Here is a 22,296-nt window from a genome sequence, read left to right on the forward strand (position 1 = left end):
GGAAAAAGAAAGATGAGCCCAGGAAGAGTGGGAACTCCAAGATCTGATGTGGTGGGACTGTGGTACTGTAGTAAGTGGCACAGTGGGTACTGAGTTTCCTAACAAAAAATTAATAGCTAATATTTATTGAGCACTTATTATGTGCTCAGTATTAGTTCAAGCATTTTGTCAATAAAAGGGGTTATTATAAGGATTAACTGAGTTGGTACCCGTAATAAGCCTTCAATAATTGTGAATTGTTATTATTATTGCTTTTTCTGGATATTAGGAATTGAAGTAATTTGTTAGGAATTGAGGTTCTCATTCGTGAGAAATTAGGAATTGGGAAAAGAAGAAAGAAGTTGTTGAAGAGAGTGGGGGTGTGAAGTTCCCAGTGAAACATATCGGATTGCTGAGTGAGTAGACACCCAGCCCAAACTGGTGGGCACAATCGGCCCTGGTGTGTGACCTTGAACCACTGCATGCCTGTACTCAGAGGCAGGCACTGGGAAAGCAGACAGCTGGCAGTGAGATGATGTGGTGACGAAGCAGAGAGCAAGGAAATTTAGAGTATGGACAAGAAAATACTGTAATTCCAACCCAAGAAGAAGTAAAATGGAAGGGGCTAATGGTTTGGGAAAATGAGCACTAGAATACAAAGGCTCAGGAGGGCAGGAGCTCTTCTGTCTTGCTCACTGCTGTACACCTCCAGTGCCTAGAACTGTGTCTGGGAGGGCTGGTATGCAAACATTTTGGAGGCTTAAAAGTAGAGAGGTGTCACTTGATTGAAATCCACAATTCTACCTATGAAGTACTCTTTTTTTTTTTGCCTCCCCAAATTCCCCCAGCACGCAGGTGTGTATTTTAGTTGTGGGTCCTTCTGGTTGTGGCATGTGGGATGCCGCCTCAGCATGGCCTGATGAGCGATGCCATGTCTGCGCCCAGGATCCAAACTGGCGACACCCTGGGCTGCCGAAGTGGAGCGTGTGAACTTAACCACTCAGCCACGGGGCCAGCCCCTGAAGTACTCTTGACAATAGATAAAAGAGAATTTTCTCTCTACTTTTGTATACGTGTGAATCTTTCCACAAAAAAATGAGGAGTCAGTGGGTGGAAGGTCCAGATGAAGTCAGAGAGTGGTCAAAGTAGAGTAGTTATGCAGAGAAGTAGGAAGGAAGCCTAGTTGTACTTAAAGCAATTATGGGAGACGACAAGGTCCAAGGGGTGACCGAAGGAGGCAAGCAAGTCATTAGACATGTAGGAGTCCAAAGAACTGAGGGGACATGGTGTTGGATGAGGAGTCACTCAAGATAATGGCAGGAATTAGAGTGTAGAAGATGGCAAAAAGAAAAAGTGTGTCTGCTGGCAAAGCCTTTAATGAATGAAGCAAAGTGCCAGAAGTGGGGAGAAGATGCAACAATGTAGGGGAAAAGTGGTCTAGTCCAAAGGCACCGAGAGTGGAGGGGTAATTATTGGAAACCACATGGACTAAGAAGGAGTCAATCCCATCAAATAGCACAAGGCAAGAGAAAATAATCACCGCTGGTGACAGCAGTGAGAGTGGTATGCCCAGAAGGCCAGGTTTCTGTTGAAGCAAGGAGGTGCAGGCAGTGAAGGGAGGCTGATGAAAACCTGAGGATGTCAGGCATTAATTCACTGTGGAAGGGTTTGGCAGTGGGGAGGAACGCGCCTGGGTGAGGAGCAAGGAGGTACTGAGCAGTGAGAGGCTGAGACTGAGGTGGAAAATCAATGGTTAGGGGCACAGACCTACACAAAGATGACGACCTTCTCCAGAGGTGGGGCACTGGATTGTGAGCGCCCTTGGCCAGGGAATTGCATTAAACAGATTTCCTATCTAAAATGGATAAAATAAGTTCTGCTTTTAAAAAGTGTAATATTCAACTAGTCTTACCCTGCCTTATGCATAATTAATTCCTGATAAACCCTTATATGTTCCTAGCTCCCAAATTAATACCCCTTTATGTAAACACCAAATTCCCTTAAAATGGACTCAGTCACTTCAGTATTAACACTGACTACCATAACATGTCCCAACGCCGTTTGCTTTCATCTGTAATACGGTTGGTTGCTCTCTACCAGCACTTCATACTGTAGTGTAAATCTATATACACGCACACAAAGCATATTTGTGAAACAATGCTTGTGTAACCGAACCTTGACTGCAACCCCCGTAATGGAATAGTAGAGGCAAAAAACAAAACCAATGAAAACAAAGCACAGGATGCACGACTATAAGCTAGAAAATCACAAGTTCCAATAGCGTGTGACAGTGAAGAAGGGGCCTCATTCTGCGGTGCCCAGCTTCTCTGGGAGATGCACAATCCAAGTGTCTTCACTGGTATGATGGTCACTGACACTTACTGCAGGCCCGTCTCTATTCTAAGCACTTTCCACCAGCTCATTTCATCCTCACAACAAGCCTGTAATCTGGGCACGTTACGCTCCCTGACTCCTTGATAAGGAAGCATAAAGAGGTGAGGGAATGGCTCACTCTCACACAGCCGGCCAGCTGGTGGAGCTGAGTTTGGCAGGTAGGCACTTTGGCTCCAGATCCCCGCTCTGCCTTTAAACACAAAGAAATGTCTCAGAAGCCCTAAAGCTGATTTCTCCTAACACGAATGAGCACATGTTTGATGCAACAGTATTTTGAAAATCCACTTAACTGAATACAAGACTCTTCTCATTCATACAAAAGTAAACCTTCAAATGGTGGAAAGTGTGAGGGTGAAAATTTTTATGTGTGGGAGGGGAAGTTTTGCTCTTCCTTGCCCAATCCCCGCCCTTTCTCCTACCTAAATTAGGCACAAAAATCTATAGGTTTCCTATTGTTTATCAGCATGAAGCCACCCTTCCCCCATCATTTTAGGATCCATCTCTGAAATTCACCAAGTTAAGTAAAAGCAAATGCTTGACAGGCAAACCATAGTTGCGTCACTGAGAATTCTGTCCTATTCTATCAACTTGAATTAAAAATTCATAACTAACACGAAAGAAACATATCCTAACTTTAGCTCTCTTAATAAATTAAACTATGCATAATTTAAAACCGTGTCCTCTTACTCATGGTGGAGTGGGGAACTTTCAAATTTGTGAAGGATCAAGTAAAAATGATTAAGCATTTTGCAAATAGGAATTTCTCAAATATAACACAAATATGGCAGGGTTGTGTCAAGGAAGGAGGATGGGACAAAAATCCATAACTCTCAGGTTAGTTCTTAATATGGCTACACGCAATCTTTGGGAACTTAACCTCCCCGGCCGTCTGTTGTCTACGTATAAAATGATGCGCCACCAGATGGCAGTCAGTCTCTGTGCTCTTTTTACTGCTGTATAATTTTATGACTGTCATTTTATCAGCCTTCCTCTTCTGCAAAACAAAATTATACACTTAAGCACAGATAAGGTACAGCTAATTTCATATTGGTCCGTTCCAGAAACAAATACACAAGATAAATAAAATGAATACATACGTATGGAAAGAGAAGTTTTAAAGACTGCTAAAGATTTACTCCTTCAGGCACTAAAATTTTTAAAAACTAATTCTGGATGGAAAGGTTTTTTTCTTAAACACCCACACCTTCTTAACTGTGCAGTGAATATACAGAACATAATTTAATTAAAAATATAACCAAAGGTCTTGTTTCCCCTACTAGATTGGACATGGTAGACACTATTACTAAAGCTAGGACATGCACAGTCAATGAGGTAACCCTTGGCACCTCCTATCAAGTTGTTAAACCCATCTTTATCTTCGCCATCTCTCTTCTCCTAGTGCTCCTCTCATGTCCTCCTGCTCACAGCACTCCAGACACAGAGCAGAATTTTGTGCTTTATTATGGTGGCTTATTTTGCTCAGTGTTTTTTTGAGATTCATCCACATTGTTATGTGTATCAGTAGTTTCTTTTTATTATTGACTAGCATTCCATTGTATGGATATACCACAATTTGTTTACCCATTTGCCTGTTGATGGATATCTAGGTTATTTCCAGTTTTTTACTGTTATGAAGAAAGCTACTAAAAACATTGTGTGGTATTATGGCAATGTATGTTTCACTTTAAAATAAATTGCCAAACAGTTTTCCAAAGTAGTTCCACCATTTTACACTCTGACCAGTAATGTATGGGACTTCTAGTTATTCCATCTCTTTGCCAACATTTGGTGTCTTCAGCCTTTTTAATTTTAGCCATTCTAGTGGGTGTGTAATGGCTCACTGTGGTTTTAATCTGCATTTTGCTGACAACCAGTGATGTCTAACATTTGAGCTAAAATTTGATTTTATATATATTTTTTTCCCCCCAAATTTCAACAGAATATAATAGTCTCTAGGGAATATCTTTATCATGGCATTTGTTTCTGTATTTCCATAGTAGACTATTTTACAAAAAAGATTTTAGAAATCTAACACTATATGCCATAGGAAAAGATCAGTTTACAGAACTAAACACAGCTTCCAGGTATAACGTCACCATGGTACGGTATTTACATTGGGCGTCCACTAAAATAAGCTCCCAGCTGCCGGATGGGGCTAAAACGTTGCCACCTCCACTCCCACCATCCGGTAATGTTAAAAACAAATACAAAAGATACCACAGGACTACGCACACTAGTTTTGGTCAGCAAAAGTCAAATTTCTAATTCAACTCTTTTTCACGCTCACATCTTTAAAACTGACTTATTCTTCAGGTTTAATTACTTTTACAGAAGTTACATTACACAAGCATCAAATAGCAAAATATTTTAATCTTCCCAAATTCAGGGAAGATGAGTTGCGAAGTACCTTCTCTCCGATCGCAGGACCTCTGGCAACGTACCGTAGAGCTCTAGAGATATCCCACCTTGAGGATAACCAAACCGTTTCCTAATTTAAATCGGAGAATGCTATACGAAAAAAAAAAATCTGTGCACTACTTTTAATCTTTTACTGCACAATTTCAAGATATTCGCTGGGTTATGCAGTAATTGTCCTCCCCATACTCACAAATGTTAACTTCAGTCCTTTTTTGTCCCCCCTCCTCGCCCAAGGAGCACCAGATCACGTGCTGGCGGACAGGCACTGCGGAAACCCGGCGGTGACAAGGGGAAGAGCCAGCGGCTCCGTCCAGCCCTTGGCCCACCGATTTGGAGATTCTGCCCCAACTGGTTCTTCCACGAGGTCCCCCGCTCGCTCCGACCGACCGACCGAAGATCGCCAGGAGCCCAGGCCCGCGGGACTGCGCCTGCCGAGGCCCCACCCGAGCCTGCAGCCCGGCCCGCGGCCTCGCGGACCCCGCCCGGGCCCGCACCCCGGGGCAGGCGGGGCTGAGAGGACCCTGACTGGGCTCCCCTCCCCGAGCCCCCCGCCCCACGGCCCAGAGCGCAGGTACTCTGGCCAGCCGCGTACGGGGACCGCGCGCCCGGAGCCCCGGGCCTCCGGCTGCTCACCGCCTTCCGCCGGCCAGGCGCCCTGCAGGAGCGGCGTGCTGTCCGAAGCCTCCTCGCCATCGCTGGGGGCCGGGTCCCGACCCGGGGACCTCATCATGCTGCAGAAGAGCAGGTGCGCGACGTGTCTGGCGGAAAGGAGAGGTCCTCCCGGACAGCCCAAGGCTGCCGGCGGAGCTGGCGCCGCCCCCGGCCCGGCCCCGCCCCGAGGCGGGCACGCCGACTCCGCCCGCCGCCATCTTAGGTTAGGGCAGCTCCGGGGAGGTCGGGCGCATCGGCGGAATTCTGGGAGCTGCGGCCGGCGCGTGCCGTCGGGCGCCGCGGCCTCAGGGGCAGTGCCGCCCGCGGCGGTTCGCGCTCCGGGGCGGGGTGAGCGGCAGCCTGGAGGCGGGCAGGGCCCGGGCGTCGCACAAGCTGCGGGGAGGGCGCGGATCGAATCTGGGCGGTGGACGGGGCGCAGCCGACGCGACGCTCTGTTATCCGTAGTAAAGTGCCGTGATTATTGGCAACCTGGCACCGTCCGCCGTGACTGCCTGTTGTCCCTAGAATCGCTTTGGAGGAGGAAAAGCAGTAAGTGGAAGCGTACTGCCGAGGCCTATGAAATTGCCGCTTTTGGAGGTCACGACAGCCTAACCTGGGCACTGTCACCTGGTTCAGCCTTCAGAACCTGGGGTGTGTGCGTCTCCGCAGGCCTCCCCCTGCGCGCCGCCGGGCCGGACCCAGGAGGAGCCGGGGAGGAGCGGGAGGAGCAGGGCAGGACCCAGGAGGAGCCGGGGAGGAGCGGGGAGGAGCAGGGCAGGGCTCAGGAGGAGCCGGGGAGGAGCGGGAGGAGCCGGGGAGGAGCGGCGAGGAGCAGGGCAGGACCCAGGAGGAGCCGGGGAGGAGCGGGAGGAGCAGGGCAGGACCCAGGAGGAGCCGGGGAGGAGCGGGAGGAGCAGGGCAGGGCTCAGGAGGAGCCCGGGAGGAGCGGGAGGAGCCGGGGAGGAGCGGCGAGGAGCAGGGCAGGACCCAGGAGGAGCCGGGGAGGAGCGGGAGGAGCAGGGCAGGGCCCAGGAGGAGCCGGGGAGGAGCGGGGAGGAGCAGGGCAGGACCCAGGAGAAGTTGGGGAGGAGCGGGGAGGAGCTGGGCTGGACCGGACCCAGGAGGAGCCGGGGAGGAGCGGGGAGGAGCCGGGCCAGACCCAGGAGGAGCCGGGGAGGAGCGGGGAGGAGCAGGGCAGGACCCGGGAGGAGCCGGGGAGGAGCGGGGCGGAGCCGGGGAGAAGCGGGGACGCCGCGGGGGAGCCGGGGAGGAGCGGGGGGGGGGGGGGGGGGCCCTGGGCGGAGCGCGGAGGGGTGGGGCCGCCGGGGAGGATTTCGTGTTCTTGGAATAAATACCCAGTAGCGGGATAGATGGGGTTTTGGGGTATTTCTCTTTTTAACTTTTTGAGAAAGCTCCATACTGCTTTCCATAATGGCTGCACCAGTTTGCACTCCCACCAGCAGTGTGTGAGGGTTCCCTTTTCGCCAAATCCTCTTAAACACTTACTATTTCTTGTCTTATTAATTATAGCCAATCTGATGTATATCACATCTTCTTTATCCATTCTTCCCTTGATGTGCACCTAGGTTGTTTTCAAGTCTTGGTCATTGTGAATAATCCTGCAGTGAATTTAGGGGTGCGTACATTTTTATGCATTCGTGTTTTCATGTTCTTTGGATAAATACTCAGAAGTGGAATAACTGGATCATATGGTATTTCTTTTTGTAATTTTTTGAGGAATCTCCATACTGTTTTCCATAGTGGCTGCAGCAGTTTGCACTCCCACCAGCAGGGTATGAGGGTGCCCTTTTTTCCACATCCCCTTCAACACTTGTTTTATCTTGTTTGGTTAATTATAGCCATTCTGAGGGGCATGAAGTGACATCTCGTTGTAGTTTTTGCCTTGCATTGCCATAATAATTAACTGATGTTGAACATCTTTTCATGTGCCTGTTGGCCATCTGTATATCTTTTTTGGAAAAATGTCTAACATCTTCTGCCCATTTTTTGATTGGGTTATTTGTTTTTTTGTTGTTGAGATATATGAGTTCTTTGTATATTTTGGATATTAAACCGTTACCAGATAGATGGTTTGTAAATATCTTCTCCCAGTTGTTAGGTTGTCTGTGGTTGTGTGTGTGTGTGTGTGGTGAGGAATATGCACCCTGGGCTAACATATGTTGCCAGTCTTCCTCTTTTTGCTTGAGGAGGATTGCCCCTGAGTTAACGTGTGCGCCAGTCTTCCTCTATTTTTGTTTTCTATGTGGGACGCCATGACAACATGATTTGATGAGCGGTGTGTAGGCCCCTGCCCAGGATCTGAACCTGCAGACCCCATGCTACTGAAGCAGAGTGCTCAAACTTAACCTCTACACCACTGGGCTGACCCGGTTGGGTTGACTTTTTGTTTTGTTGATGGTTTTATTTGCGGTGCAGAAGGTTTTTAGTTTGATGTAGTACCATTTGTTCATTTTTTCTTTTGATTCTCTTGCCTGGTCAGACATGGTACTTGAAAATATGCTAAGACCAATGTCAAAGGATGTCAAGGAGTGTACCCCCAATGTTTTCTTCTAGAAGTTTTATGGTTTCAGGTCTTACATTCAAGTCTTTAATCCATTTTGAGTTAATTCCTTTATATAGTGTAAGATAGTGCTCTACATTCATTCTTTTGCATGTGGCTGTCCAGTTTTCCCAACACCATTTGTAGAAGAGACTCTCCTTTCTCCATTGGATGTTCTTGGCTCCCTTGTCAAAAATTAGCTGTCCATAGATGTGTGGGTTTATTTCTGGCCTCTCATTCGGTTCCCTTGATCTGTGTATCTGTCTTTGTGCCAATACCATGCTGTTTTGGTTACTGTAGCTTTGTAGTATATTTTGAAATCAGGGAATGTGATGCCTCCAGCTTTGTTCCTTTTTATCAGGATTCTTTTGTAGTTCCATATAAACTTTAGGATTCTTTGTTCTTTTTCTGTGAAAAATGTTGAAACTTTGATAGGGATTGCATTGAATCTGTAGATTGCTTTAGGAAGTATGGAAATTTTAACTCTGTTAATTCTTCCAATCCAAGGGCATGGAATATCTTTCTGTTTCTTTGTGTCTTCTTCAGTTTCTTTCAAGAATGTTTTATAGTTTTCAGGGTATAGACCTTTCACCTCTTTGGTTAAGTTCTTCCTAGATATTTTATCCTTTTTGTTGCAATTGTAAAAGCGATTATATTCTTAATATCTCTTTCTGCTACTTTGTTGTTAGTGTATAGAAATGCAACTGAGTTTTGTATGTCGATTTTGTATCCTGTGACTTGACTGTATTCATTTATTATTTCTAAAAGTTTTTTAGTGGATTCTTTAGGGTTTTCTATATGTAAAATCATGTCATCTGCAAATGGTGACAGTTTCACTTCTTCCTTTCAAATTTGCATCCCTTTTATTTCTTTTTCTTGCCTGATTGCTCTGGCTAGGACTTCCAATACCATGTTAAATAAGAGTGGTGAAAGTGGGCATCCTTGTCTGGTTCCTGTTCTTTGATGCATAGCTTTCAGTTTTTCTCCGTTGAGAATGATACTAGCTGTGAGTTTGTCATATATGGCCTTCATCATGTTGAGGTATTTTCCTTCTATACCCCGTTTATTCAGAGTTTTTATCATAAATGGATGCTCTGTCTTGTCAAATGCTTTCTCTGCATCTATTGAGGTGATCATGTGATTTTTATTCCTCATTTTGTTAATGTGGTGTATCACGTTAATAGATTTGCGGACGTTGAACCATCCCTGCATCCCTGGAATAAATCCCACTTGATCATGGTGTATGATCTTTTTAATGTATTGTTGTATTTGATTTGCTAGTATTTTGTGGACGATTTTTGCATCACTGTTCATCAGTGATATTGGCCTGTAATTTTCTTTTTTTGTGTTGTGCTTGTCTGATTTGATACAAGGATAATGTTGGCTTTGTAGAATGAGTTAGGAAGCATCCCCTCCTCTTCAATATTTTGGAAGAATTTGAGAAGGATAGGTATTAAGTCTTCTTTGAATGTTTGGTAGATTCACCAGGGAAGCTGTTTGGTCCTGGACTTTTACTTTTTGAGAAGTTTTTGATTGCTGTTTCGATCTCCTCACTAGTGATTGGTCTATTCAAATTCTCTATTTCTTCTTGATTCAGTTTTGGAAGATTGTATGATTATAAGATTTGTCTGTTTCTTCTAGATTATCCAATTTGTTGACATATAGCTTTTTATAGTATTCTCTTATAATCTTTTGTATTTCTGAGGTGTCCATTGTAATTTCTCATCTTTCATTTTTGATCATCTTTACTTGAGTCTTCTCTCTTTTTTTCTCGGTGAGTCTAGCTAAAGATTTGTCAATTTTGTTCATCTTTTCAAAGAACCAGCTGTTGGTTTCATTGGTTTTTTCTATTTTTTAGTCTCTATTTTATTTATTTCTACTCTGATTTTTATTATTTCCTTCTTTCTACTGATTTTGGGCTTTGTTGTTCTTTTTTCCAGTCCCTTTAGGTGCACTGTTAGATTGTTTATTTGGGATTTTTCTTGTTTGTTGAGGTAGGCTTGTATTGCTATAAACTTCCTTCTTAGAACTGCTTTTGCTGTATCCCATGCATTTTGGCATGTCGTATTTTCATTTTCACTTGTCTCCAGGTATTTTTTGATTTCTTCTTTGATTTCTTCATTGACCCAATTTTTGTTCAGTAGTGTTTTGTTTAATCTCCACATATTTGGGGCTTTTCTGATTTCCTTCCTGTAGTTTTCTAGTTTCATAGCTTTGTGGTCAGAAAAGATTCTTGGTATATTTCAATCTTCTTAAATTTATTGAGACTTGTTTTGTGGCCTAATATGTCATCAGTCCTGGAGAATGTTCCATATGCGTTTGGAAAGAATGTGTATTCTGTGGTTTGGGGATGGAAAGTTCTATACATATCTACTAAGTCCATCTGGCTTAATGTGTCATTTAATGCCAGTGTTTCCTTATTGATCTCCTCTTTGGATGATCTATCCATTGGTGTAAGTCGAGTGTTAAAGTCCCCTACTATTATTGTGTTACTGTCTATTTCTCCTTTTGTGTCTGTTAATAATAGCTTTACATGTTTAGGTGCTCTTATGTTGGGTGCATAGATATTTACAAGTGTTATATCCTCCTGTTGGATTGTTCCTTTTATCATTATGTAGTGCCCTTCTTTGTCTATTGTTATAGTTTTTGTTTTAAAGTCTATTTTGTCTGATATAAGTATTGCTACCCCAGCTTTCTTTTCATTACCATTTGCATGGAGCATCTTTTTCCACCCCTTCACTTTCAGTTTGTGAATGTCTTTAGGTCTTAAGTGTGTCTCTTTTATGCAGCATATATATGAGTCTTGTTTTTTTATCCAATTGGCCACCCTATGCCTTTTGATTAGAGCATTTAGCCCATTGACATTTAAAGTAGCTATTGATAAGTATATAGTTATTGCTATTTTGTTACTTTTTCTGGGTGTTTTAGTAGTTCTTCTATATTCCTTTCTTCTTCTTGTGCTCTCTTCCCTTGTGGTTGGATGACTTTCTTTAGCATTGTTATACCCAGGATTGGTACAAACATTAGAAATAGAACTACCATTTGATCCAGCAATCCCACTTCTGGGTATATCTCTTGATTACTTGTCTATTTATTAAAGGTTTCTGGTTTGTGATTACCATGAGGTCCATATATAATAATCTATGTATATAGCAATCTATATTGAGTTGATGGTCTCTTTAGTTTGATGTCTTTCTAAAAGCTCTACTCTTGTACTCCTCTCCTCCCACATTTTATGTTTTTGATATCATATCTAAACTCTTATTTTGTGTATGGGTTTCTATTACCCTCGTATCATTGATATAGGTAATTTTAGTACTTTTATCTTTTGACCTTCATATTATCTTCATAGGTGGTTGATCTACCTTTACTGTACTTTTTTACTGTATTTTTTTGCCTTTTTGGGGGGATAATTTTCTTATTCCTATTTGTGGTCTTCTCTTTCCTGCTTAAATAAGTCCCTTTAGCATTTCTTGTAAAACTGGTTTCTTGGTGATAAACTCCTTTAATTTTTGCTTGTCTGGGAAATTCTTTATCTCTGCTTGGATTCTTTTCTTTTTTCTTTTTTTTTGAGGAAGATTAGCCCTGAGCTAGCTGCTGCCCATCCTCCTGTTTTTGCCGAGGAAGACTGGCCCTGAGTCAACATCCGTGCCCATCTTCCTCTACTCCACGTGTGGGAAGCCTGCCACAGCATGGCTCCCCAAGTGGTGCCATGTCTGCACCCAGGATCTGAACTGGCGAACCCTGGCCTGCAGAAGCAGGACATGCGAACTCAACCACTGCACCACTGGACCAGCCCCTCTCCTTGGATTCTTAAGGATAACCTTGCTGGGTAGAGTATTTTTGGCTGTAGGTTTTTTCCTTTTGGCACTTTAAATATAATGTCCCACTCCCTTCTAGCCTGTAGGGTTTCAGCTGAGAAGTCAGTGGATAGCCTTATGGAGTTTCTACTGTCATTTACATTGTAAATTTCTATGACTTCAGGATTGGTTTCTGGAGACTTGTCATTTTCCTTCTGCTCCGGAGTGTTAATGTATTTCTTCATGGTGTCTGAAGAAGTGACCTTTTGCCAGTGCATAGTGGTAGTATCAGGTTGCAGATTCCACCTGCCACCCCTGGGGGTAGGGGGAAAAAGCTGTGTTTTTTGAACCCGCTTTGTCTGCTGGAAGTTGTGCTGATAGGGCTCTGTGTTCTCCTGCTGATCACAGTTGCTTGGCACGTCACACATACACACAGGCACGTGCTCTGTTGTGGATCTGTTCCCTTGGCTGGGGATCAGCTGAGCTGGTCCGCTATGTGGGGCTAGGGGCTCTTTCTTTTCACTGCTTGCCTGCTCTACGTTAATGGGTGGTTCACTTGGGCTGCTGCACTGGGTGGGCGTGCCCATGTGGTGGCTGTGCTGCACAACTTGGTGTGGAGCATTCCCATGGGATGGGCTGCACTCCGAAAGTGAAAGCATTCACATGCACACCTGCCTGCTCCCCTGCCTCCTCTTACAGTCACGTACCACCTGCTGTGTGAGCACCCGTGACCTAGACCGCTGCTGCTGGGGATGGGGAGGGGATCTACTCACCTCCTTCCACTCCTTCCTGGGGATCCAGTACCCCATCCTTCAGATGTGTGGCTGCATAGATCTCTCAGATGTCCTACTATGCTTTGTAGGGAATCCTCTGTTGGTTAATGAATGTCTGTTTGGTTGTAACTTAGCGGGGAGAGACTAAGGAAACAGCTCACTCAACCGTGATGCTGAGGTCACTCCAAGAGTTGATTTCTTCAGGTTAATTTCTAAATTCTTTGTCATTTTATGGTTTTGAACCTCTAGGATTAGTAACTATTTTCTTTATATTATATCACATTATTATGTGGAAGAAACATTTCACTATTTGGACACCTTTTCCTCGCAGAATTTTTTGGATTAAATTCTAATGATCAGTTTTTTCTCATAGTTTCTTTGTAACTTAGTCAGTAGTATTAGTGAAAATATTTACGCAGAAAATAGACTTATGCAAAGAAGAAACACTAAAACTTGTACCATACAGATTAGCCTAACTAAAACAATGAGCTAATGTACTTATGTAAGGAGAAGTGTTAAAATATTTCAAAAGGATATGATTGACAGGAAAATTTCCATTAAGCCTAAGGTTTCTCTCTACTCTTGTATTCTCCTTGCAATATTTCTCCTTTTCAGGCATTGCTATGCCTGATTTCAACCTTTATTACAAAGCTATAGTAATCAAAATGGTATGGTACAGGCATAAAAATAGACATAGACCAATGGAACAGAATCCAGAGTCCAGAAATAAACCCACGATAGTCTAATAAATGGTGTTGGGAAACTGGATAACTACATGCAGAAGGATGAAATTGGATCTCTATCTTCTAACACTTGCAAAAATTAACTTGAATAGATAAAAGACTTAAATGTAAGACCAAAAACTTTAAGTCTACTAGAAGGAAACGTAGAGAAAAAAGCTTTTTGATATTAGTCTTGGCAAAGATTTTTTGGATCTGACATCAAAAGTACAAGCTAAAAAAGCAAAAATAAACAAGTGGGCCCTCATCAAATTAAAAAGCTTCTGCACAGCAAAAGAAACAATCAGCAAAATAAAAAGGCGACCTATGGAAGGGGGGAAAATATTTGCAACCATCTATCTGATGAAGGGTTAACATCCAAACTATATAAGGAACTGATACAACTCAATAGCAAAATAATAAAAAGTCCAATTTAAAAATGAGCAAAGGAGTTAAGCAGACATTTTTCCCAAAGAAGACATACAAATGACCAACAGGCACATGAAAAAATGCTTAACATCGGTAATCATCAGGGAAATGTAAATCAAAACCACAATGAGATATCACCTCACACCTGTGAGAATGCCTGTCATCAAAAAGACGAGAACAAGTGGTGGTGAGGCTGTGGAGAAAAGGGAGTGTGCACTGCTGGTGGGAATGGGAATTGGTGCAGCCACTGTGGAAAACAGTGTGGAGGTTCCTCCAGACGTTAAAGATAGAACTACCGTTTGATCCAGCAACCCCACTTCTGGGTATATATCTGAAGGAAATGAAAATACCCTCTTAAGAAATATCTGCATTCCCATGTTCATTGCAGCATTTTCACAATAGCCCAGACATGGAAAGAACCTAAATGTCTGTCTGTCTGTCTGTCTGTCTCTCCACCCAAATACACATATGTATACAATGGAATGTTATTCAACCACAAAAAATAAGGAAATCCGGTCTTTTGTGGCAACCTGGATGAACCTTGAAGACGTTACGCTAAGTGAAATGTCAGACAGAAAAAGACAAATACTGTGTGTTCTCACTTATATGCAGAATCTAACAAAGCTGAACTCATAGAAATAGAGAGTAGGATAGTGGTTGCCAGGGGCTCAGGGGTGAGAGAAATGGGGGATTGTCAAAGGGTACAAACTCCTAGTTAGAAGATGAATACGTTCTGGGCATCTAATGTACACCGTGGTGACTATAATTAACAATACTGTATTATACTGTATATAACAACTTGGAAGTTGTTAAGAGAGTAGATCTTAAATGTTATCACCACACACAAAAAGAGGGAGATGTGAGGGGATGGAGGTGTTAACCAAGCCTATTGTGGTAATCATTTTGCAATGTACACATGTGTCAAATCATCATGTTGTAAACCTTAAACTTACATATGTTATATATCAACAGCTCAATAAAGCTGGAAAAATATTTCCCCTTTTCCCTGTTAAAGTATCATCTACATGTACCTCAGTGTTCTCTCTCTAAAATATAGACCTGATGCTTTAACCTCTCTTTAAAAACCCTTTGATGGTAGCTTATTACCAAGGTCTTCACTTTTTTTTTTTGGTGAGGCAGGTTGGCCCTGAGCTAATATCTGTTGCCAAACTTCCTCTTTTAGCCAGACGAAGATTGTTACTGAGCTAACGTCTGTGCCAGTCTTCCTCTATTTTTTTTTTTTTTGTATGTGGGACACTGCCACAGCATGGCTTGAGTGATGTGTAGGTCTGCACCCAGGATCCAAAACAGCAAACCCCAGGCTGCCGAAGCAGAGTGCATGAGCTTAACCACTGAGCCACAGGCCTGGCCCTTCTTCACGTTTTTTGATTGTGTACTCCATCAATAAAGATTTTGACTGTGCAGCCAACCATCCATGTGTATTTTTCTTTACAAATTACACACACACACACACACTATACTCAACAAATATTTAAAGTTAAGAAGGATGAAAAAGATAAGTAGATGTTCTGATTTTTCTCTAAATCATTTTGCATATGCTCTTGAGTGAGTGCACCCCACTTTGGAGACTACTTGTCTAGAGGATAAAATCCAAATTCTTTCGTATAGAACACAAGACCCTTACAAACTGGCCCCAGTGTTTGTCTCATCTTCTACCACTTCCTGCGCCTGCTCTGTGCTTCACACATGGACACTCACTGAACCTTATATGCACCGTGTTCTCCCTGTGCCTTTTTGCTTCTTTTGTGTGTGGTGAGTTCTTATTTGTCCTTTGAGACTAAAATGTCACTTTTTCTTTAAAGGTTTCTTGTCAATCTATTTTCCATGCTCTCGTGTATATTGTACATACCTTTATTATAGCACATTGGGTTACAGATATCTAAGACATTGTCACAGTGTGTGAGTCAGTCCTTGAGGATAGGAACCTTGATTTACTTATCTTCCATTCCTAACTCTAAGCAGAGAGAACAGCTTTAAAAGGATTTATGGAGCCTCATGTTATGGGTGAGGCCCTGTCCTGGTTGCTATGGGTTATACAAGATATATAAACATGGTTTCTGCCTTCAAGGAGTTTATAAGTAAAATGTATCTTCAAGGAAATATTTCTTAGTTACTGTCCAAGGAAAGTATAAATATTCCTCTAGCAATTATGAAAGGTAGAGGACACATTTTTATTTATATTTTCTAGAGAGCAAGTAGTATATGATTAATGTATTCCAAAGGAAGAGCAATAATATATTTAGGAAGGAATTTAAAAAATGAGTAATCTGAACATACTTTTCCACATCCTGCTTCCTTTAGGTGGCTGTGCTGTTAGGGGTCCTCAGACTGGTCAAAATATAAAGATAGGTCAATGTGCACAGTTTGCTGGTATGCTTATATGATAGCATGCACTCGATTGTTTTCATGGCAGAGTTTAAATTTCCTCAGTGCTTTACAGCTTAACAATCGGGTGATTCTTGTAGCAGTAGTAGTATAGCCGTCCTACAGAGGGGAACAAACAAATGACAACTGAATGCAGTGATCTGAGGTCAATGAGAGCCACTATTACAACTCAGATCTATTGCCTTTCCTAGTATTCGCATCCTACGATAGTGCTTCTTCATAATTTCCTTAATTTTGTACACTTGATATGTTACAAAGTTTGCATCTTAAAACTTGAGTCATTTCAGTGGTAGGTATATAATATGTGAAGTTGTCAATTGCTGATTAAAAATTATATGGCATTTCCCTTGTCAATTTTTTTCATTTACTTGCTGTAGGGGAGCTGAGAAAGCAGTCACATTAAAAAAAGGATATAAGTAATGTTGCCTTTGTGAAAAGCCTGGAAGAGGCTGATATGTAAAATTTAAATACCCTGGAAAATTTAAGAAGATATGTCATAGTTTTATCTTTTCAACTTCAGGGAATTTAAAATAAATTTTTGCAAATGTGAAATATCAGTGGAACAGATAGTAAATAACCTGAGAAAAATCAACAAGAAGCATAGGACACAGAATGACTTTCAGAAATAAGCTAAAAGTGCATGCAAAGCAACTAAAAATTGAATGACTCAGGCAGATTAGAAGATTAGGGTTCATATCTGTTCTAATATGTGAAGCCACAGTGCTGTTGAGTCAGCCCTTCCTGTCTTTGTTGGTCAGAATTCTGTCCACATACATTTTCTGACTAATGAAAGATATACTGGGTTAGAAACAAGTTGTTTCATCACAGAAAAGACCTTCTGAGGTGAATAGAATCTTGGTATTAGAAAGTGTTATGGCATCGTGATAACCTGCCAATTAATACAATACCACCTTATTTTCCAATGGATGTGTTCATAAAGTTTTATATAAATTCAACCAAATTTAAGATGACAAATGAGAGTTTGCTATTTTTAGAGAAGCTATGAATAATCCTTTTGTTGAGGGATAGCTGAATTTTCCTGTTTTAGGTGTTCTTTTAATGGGACACATTTACACTGGTTTTCTCTTCCAGCAATTTAAGTGAAAAGAAAAATGCAGAACTAATTGAGTTCCTCGGGAATAAAAATTGCAGTCTTATAAATCGTTATATGCTAATAAATCAGAACAATTAAAATTCAATTATTTTACATTAAAGGAATCAAGAGTAGTTTAATATTAGGCAATCTATTAAAATCATCAATTGGCCCAACAAAAATCATATGATGATCGCAATATATTGTATAAAAATGAGTAAATTTTAACAATTATTCAAGGTTTTTAAAAAATTAGGAACATTATGACATTTTTCCTATGATAATGATCTTTATCTTTTAAGAAAAATTTTAACTAAATCCTTTTTGTAACTGAGGTAACATTGGTTTACATTATATAAATTTAAGGTGTACATCGTTATATTTCAATTTCTGTGTAGACTGCATCGTGTTCACCACCCAGAGACTAATTACCGTCTGTCACAGTACACATGTGCCCCTTTACACCCTTTTGCCCTCGTCCCTCCCCATGCCCTAACGTAACTGCCAATCTAATCTCTGTATCTATGTGTTTGTTTGTCATTGTTGTGTTTATCTTCCACTTATGAGTGAAATCATATGGTATTTGGCTTTCTCTGACTTATTTCGCTTAGCATAATTCCCTCAAGGTCCATCCATGTTGTCGCAAGTGGCAAGATTTCATCTTTATTTTTATGGCTGAGTAGTATTACATTGTGTGAGTGTATTTATATATATGTATACATACCACATCTTTATCCATTCATCTACTGATGAGCACTTAGGTTGTTCCCAAGTCTTGGCTATTGTGAATAATGCTGCAACGAAGATAAGGGTGCAAATATCTTTTAGACTTGATGTTTTCACATTCTTTGGATAAATACCCAGAAGTGGAATAGCTGGATCATATGGTGATTCTGTTCTTAATTTTTTGAGGACTCTCCGTGCTGTTTTCTATAGTGGCTGTACTAGTTTATGCTCCTACCAGCAGTGTATGGGGGTTCCCTTTTCTCCACACCCTCTCCAGCACTATTGTTATTGCTTGTCTTGTTAATTATAGCCATTCTGATGGGCATGAGATAATATCTCATTGTAGTTTTGATTTGCATTTCCATACTAATTAGTGATGTTGAACAGGTTTTCAGGTACCTGTTGACCATCTGTATATCTTCTTTGGAAAAATGTCTGTTAACATCTTTTGCCCATTTTTTGATTGGGTTGTTTGTTTTTTTGTTGTTGAATTGTATGAGTTCTTTATGTATTTTGGATATTAATCCCTTATCAGATATATGATTTGCAAATATCTTCTCCCACTTGTCAGCTTGTCTTTTTGGTTTTTTGATGGTTTTGTTTGCTGTGCAGAAGATTTTTAGTTCTGATGTAGCCCCATTTGTTTATGTTTTCTTTTGTTTCCCTTGCCTGGGGAGACGTGATATTCAAAAAGATAATGCTAAGTCCAACGTGAAGAGCATACTGCTTATGTTTTCTTCTAGAATTTTTATGGTTTCAGGTCTTACATTTAAGTCTTTAATCCATTTTGAGTTAATTTTTGTGTATGGTGTCAGATAATGATCTACTTTCATTCTTTTTCATGTGGCTGTCCAGTTTTCCCAACACCAGTTATTGAAGAGGTTTTCTTTTCATCGTTGTATGTTCTTGGCTCCTTTTTTTTTTTTTTTTAGTTGATTGGCACCTGAGCTAATAACTGTTGCCAATCTTTTATCCCCCCTGCTTTTCCTCCCCAAGTTGCCTAGTACATAGTTGTATATTTTGGTTGTGAGTCCTTTCGGTTGTGCTATGTGGGACACCATGTCATGGCTTCATGAGTGGTGCCATGTCTGCGCCCAGGATCCAAACCAGTGAAACCCTGGGCTGCCAAAGCAAAGCGTGAGAGCTTAACCACTTGGCCACGGGGCTGGCCCCCCTTGGCTCCTTTGTCAAAGATTAACTTTCCACAGATGTACAGTTTTATTTCTGGCCTCTCAATGCTGTTCCATTGATCTGTGTGTCTGTTTTTGTGCCCATACCATGCTGTTTTGATTACTATGGCTTTGTCGTATATTTTGAAGTCAGGGATTGTGATGCCTCCAGCTTTTTTTCCCCCTCAGGATTGCTTTGGCTATTCAGAGTATTTCGTGGTTCCATATAAATTTTAGAATTCTTTATTCTATTTCTGTGAAAAATGTTGTTGGGACTTTGATAGGGATTGCCTTGAATCTGTAGATTGCTTTAGGAAGTATGGACATTTTAACTCTGTTAATTGTTCCAATCTATGAGCATGGTCTTTGTGTCTTCTTTGATTTCTTTCAACAATGTTTTATAATTTTCAGTGTACAGGTCTGTGGTTCACCTCTTTCGTTACATTTACTCCAAGGTATTTTCTTCTTGTTGTGATTGTAAATGGGATTGTATCCTTAATTTCTTTTTCTGCTATTTCATTGTTAGTGTGTAGAAATGCAACTGACTTTTGTATGTTGATTTTGTGTCCTGCAACTTTGCTGTAGTTATTGAATATTTATAATAGTTTTTTGGCAGATTCTTTAGGGTTTTTTATATATAAAACCATGTCATCTGAAATAGTGAGAGTTTTACTTCTTCCTTTCCATTCTGGATCCCTTTTATTTCTTTTTCATGCCTTATTGCTCTGGCTAGAACCCCTAATACTATGTTAAATAAGAGTGGTGAAAGTGGACATCTTGGTCTTGTTCCTGTTCTTAAAGGGATAGCTTTCACTTTTTCACCATTGAATATGATGTTAGCTGTGGGTTTGTCATATATGGCCTTTATTATGTTGAGGTACTTTCTTTCTATGCCCATTTTATTCACAGTTTTTATCATAAATGAATACTGTATCTTGTTGAATGCTTTCTCTGTATCTACTGAGATGATCATGTGATTTTTATTCTTCATTTTGTTAATGTGGTGCATCACATTGACTGATTGTGGATGTTAACCATTTTTGCATCCTTGGAATAAGTCTCACTTGATCATGGTGTATGATCTTTTTAATGTATTGTTGTATTTGATCTGCTAGTATTTTATTAATGATATTTACATTAATGTTCATCAGTGATATGGCCTGTAATTTTCTTGTTTTGTGTTGTCCTTGTCTGGATTTGGTGTCAGGGTAATGTTGGCCTCATAGAGTGAGTTAGGAAGCATCCTGTCCTCTTCAATATTTTGGAAGAGTTTGAGAAAGACAGGTATTAAATCTTCTTTGAATGTTTGGTAGAATTCACTGGGGGAAGCCATCCAGTTCTGGACTTTCGTTTTTTGGGAGATTTCTGATTACTGTTTCAATCTCCTTACTGGTGATTTGTCTAATCAGATTCTCTATTCTTCTTGATTCAGTTTTGAAAGGTTGTATGACTTAAGGATCTAAGAATTTATCCTTCTCTTCTAGATTATCCAACTTGTTGGCATGCAGCTTTTCCTTGTCTTGTTTTATAATCCTTTGTATTTCTGTGGTGTCCATTTTAGTTTCTCCTCTTTCATTTCTGATTTTATTTATTTGAGCCTTATCCCTATTTTTCTTGGTGAGTCTAGTTAAAGGTTTGTCAATTTTGTTTATCTTTTCCAAGAAACAGCTCTTAGTTTCACTGGCTTTTTCCCTTGTGTTTTTTAAATCTCTATTTCATTTATTTCCCCTCTCATTTTTACTATTTCCTTCCTTCTACTGACTTTGGGCTTCATTTGTTCTTTTTTCTAGTTCTTTCAGTTGTATTGTTAGATTGTTTATTTGAGATTTTTCTTGTTTTTTGAGGTAGGCCTGTATTGCCATAAACTTCTCTCTTAGTACTGCTTTTGCTATATCCCATAAATTTTTGTATGTTGTATTTTCCTTTCATTTGTCTCCAGGTATTTTTTGATTTCTTCTTTCTTTGTTGACCAATCATTGTTTTGTAGCATTTTGTTTAATCTCCACATATTTGTGGCTTTTCTGGTTTTCTTTTTGGAGCTGATTTTGAGTTTCACACCATTGTGGTCAGAAAAGACGCTTGGTATTATTTCAATCTTCTTAAATTTATTGAGACTTGTTTTATGGCCTATTATGTGATCTATCCTGGAGAATGTCCATGCACATTTGAAAAGAATGTATATTCTGTGAATTTTGGATGGAATGTTCTGTATATATGTACTAAATCCATCTGGTCTAATGTGTCATTTAAGGCCAGTGTTTCCTTATTGATCTTCAAATTGGATTATCTATCCATTGATGTAAATGTAGTGTTAAAGTCTGCTACTATTATTGTGTTAATATCTATTTCTCCTCTTGTGTCTGTTAATAATTGCTTTATATATTTAGATATTCCTATGTTGGGGGCAAAGATATTTACAAGTGTTATGTCTTCCTGTTGGATATTCCTTTTATCATTATGTAATGCCCTTCCTTGTCTCTTGTTACAGTTTTTGCTTTAAAGTCTATTCTATCTTATATAATATTGCTATATGAGTTTTCTTTTTGTTTCAGTTTGCATGGAGTATCTTTTTTTTTAAAAAATTAACTGTATATTTTTATATTTAACAAAACTACCCACATTTTATTCTGAAGTAGGTTCAAATCTTCTCAAATAATCCTTTTCTTTTTTAATTGAGATTTGCAGTAGTTTCCATTGTACATTATTTCTTGTCTGTCACCACACAAGTGCTCCCCTTCACCTCCTGTGCTGACCACCCCCATCCCCTGCCCCTGCTAACCACTGAACTGTTAACTCTGTCCATATGTTTGTTTATATTCCACATATATGTGAAATCATATGGTGTTTGTCTTTCTCAGTCTGGCTTATTTCACTTAGCATAATACCCTCCAGGTCCATCCATGTTGCAAATGGGATGATTTTGTCTTTTCTTTTTATGGCTGAGTAGTGTTGCATTGTATGTATATACCACATCTTCTTTATCCAATCATCAGTTGATGAGCACTTGTATTGCATCCATGTCTTGGCTATTGTGAATAGTGCTGTGATGAACATAGGGGTGCATATGTTACTTTGGATTGTTGATTTCAAGTTGTTTGGGTAGATATTCATTAGTGGGATACCTGGGTTGTATGGTATTTGTATTTTTAGTTTTTTGAGGAATCTCCATACTGTTGTCC

At 40.6% G+C, this 22,296-nt stretch overlaps 2 protein-coding genes across 17 annotated transcripts in view; one reads left to right on the forward strand and one right to left on the reverse strand.

The window, feature by feature from the left end:
• The window catches only part of SLC17A5 (solute carrier family 17 member 5), a 69,672-nt gene extending 64,014 nt beyond the window's left edge, over positions 1-5,658 (reverse strand). For 5 of the 7 annotated variants that reach the window (XM_070558940.1, XM_070558946.1, XM_070558945.1 and 2 more), the window contains exon 1: positions 5,425-5,634. In XM_070558940.1, the coding sequence (XP_070415041.1) occupies positions 5,425-5,521 (97 nt within the window). In that variant the 5' untranslated portion in view covers positions 5,522-5,634. Of the gene's footprint in view, positions 1-5,424 lie in introns of all 7 variants that reach the window. The other 2 variants (XR_011522501.1, XM_070558948.1) reach the window with 2 other exon arrangements.
• CD109 (CD109 molecule) overlaps positions 5,659-22,296 on the forward strand; it is a 195,056-nt gene continuing 178,418 nt past the window's right edge. For 2 of the 10 annotated variants that reach the window (XM_070558925.1, XM_070558929.1), the window contains exons 1-3: positions 5,701-5,991; positions 7,029-7,078; positions 11,581-11,834. In XM_070558925.1, coding sequence (XP_070415026.1) covers positions 11,695-11,834 — 140 coding nt within the window. In that variant the 5' untranslated portion in view covers positions 5,701-5,991; positions 7,029-7,078; positions 11,581-11,694. Of the gene's footprint in view, positions 5,992-7,028; positions 7,079-11,576; positions 11,835-22,296 lie in introns of all 10 variants that reach the window. The other 8 variants (XM_070558935.1, XM_070558936.1, XM_070558927.1 and 5 more) reach the window with 8 other exon arrangements.

The sequence above is a fragment of the Equus przewalskii genome, chromosome 9, assembly GCF_037783145.1.
Source record: "Equus przewalskii isolate Varuska chromosome 9, EquPr2, whole genome shotgun sequence".
In the NCBI taxonomy this organism is placed as follows: Eukaryota; Metazoa; Chordata; class Mammalia; order Perissodactyla; family Equidae; genus Equus; species Equus przewalskii.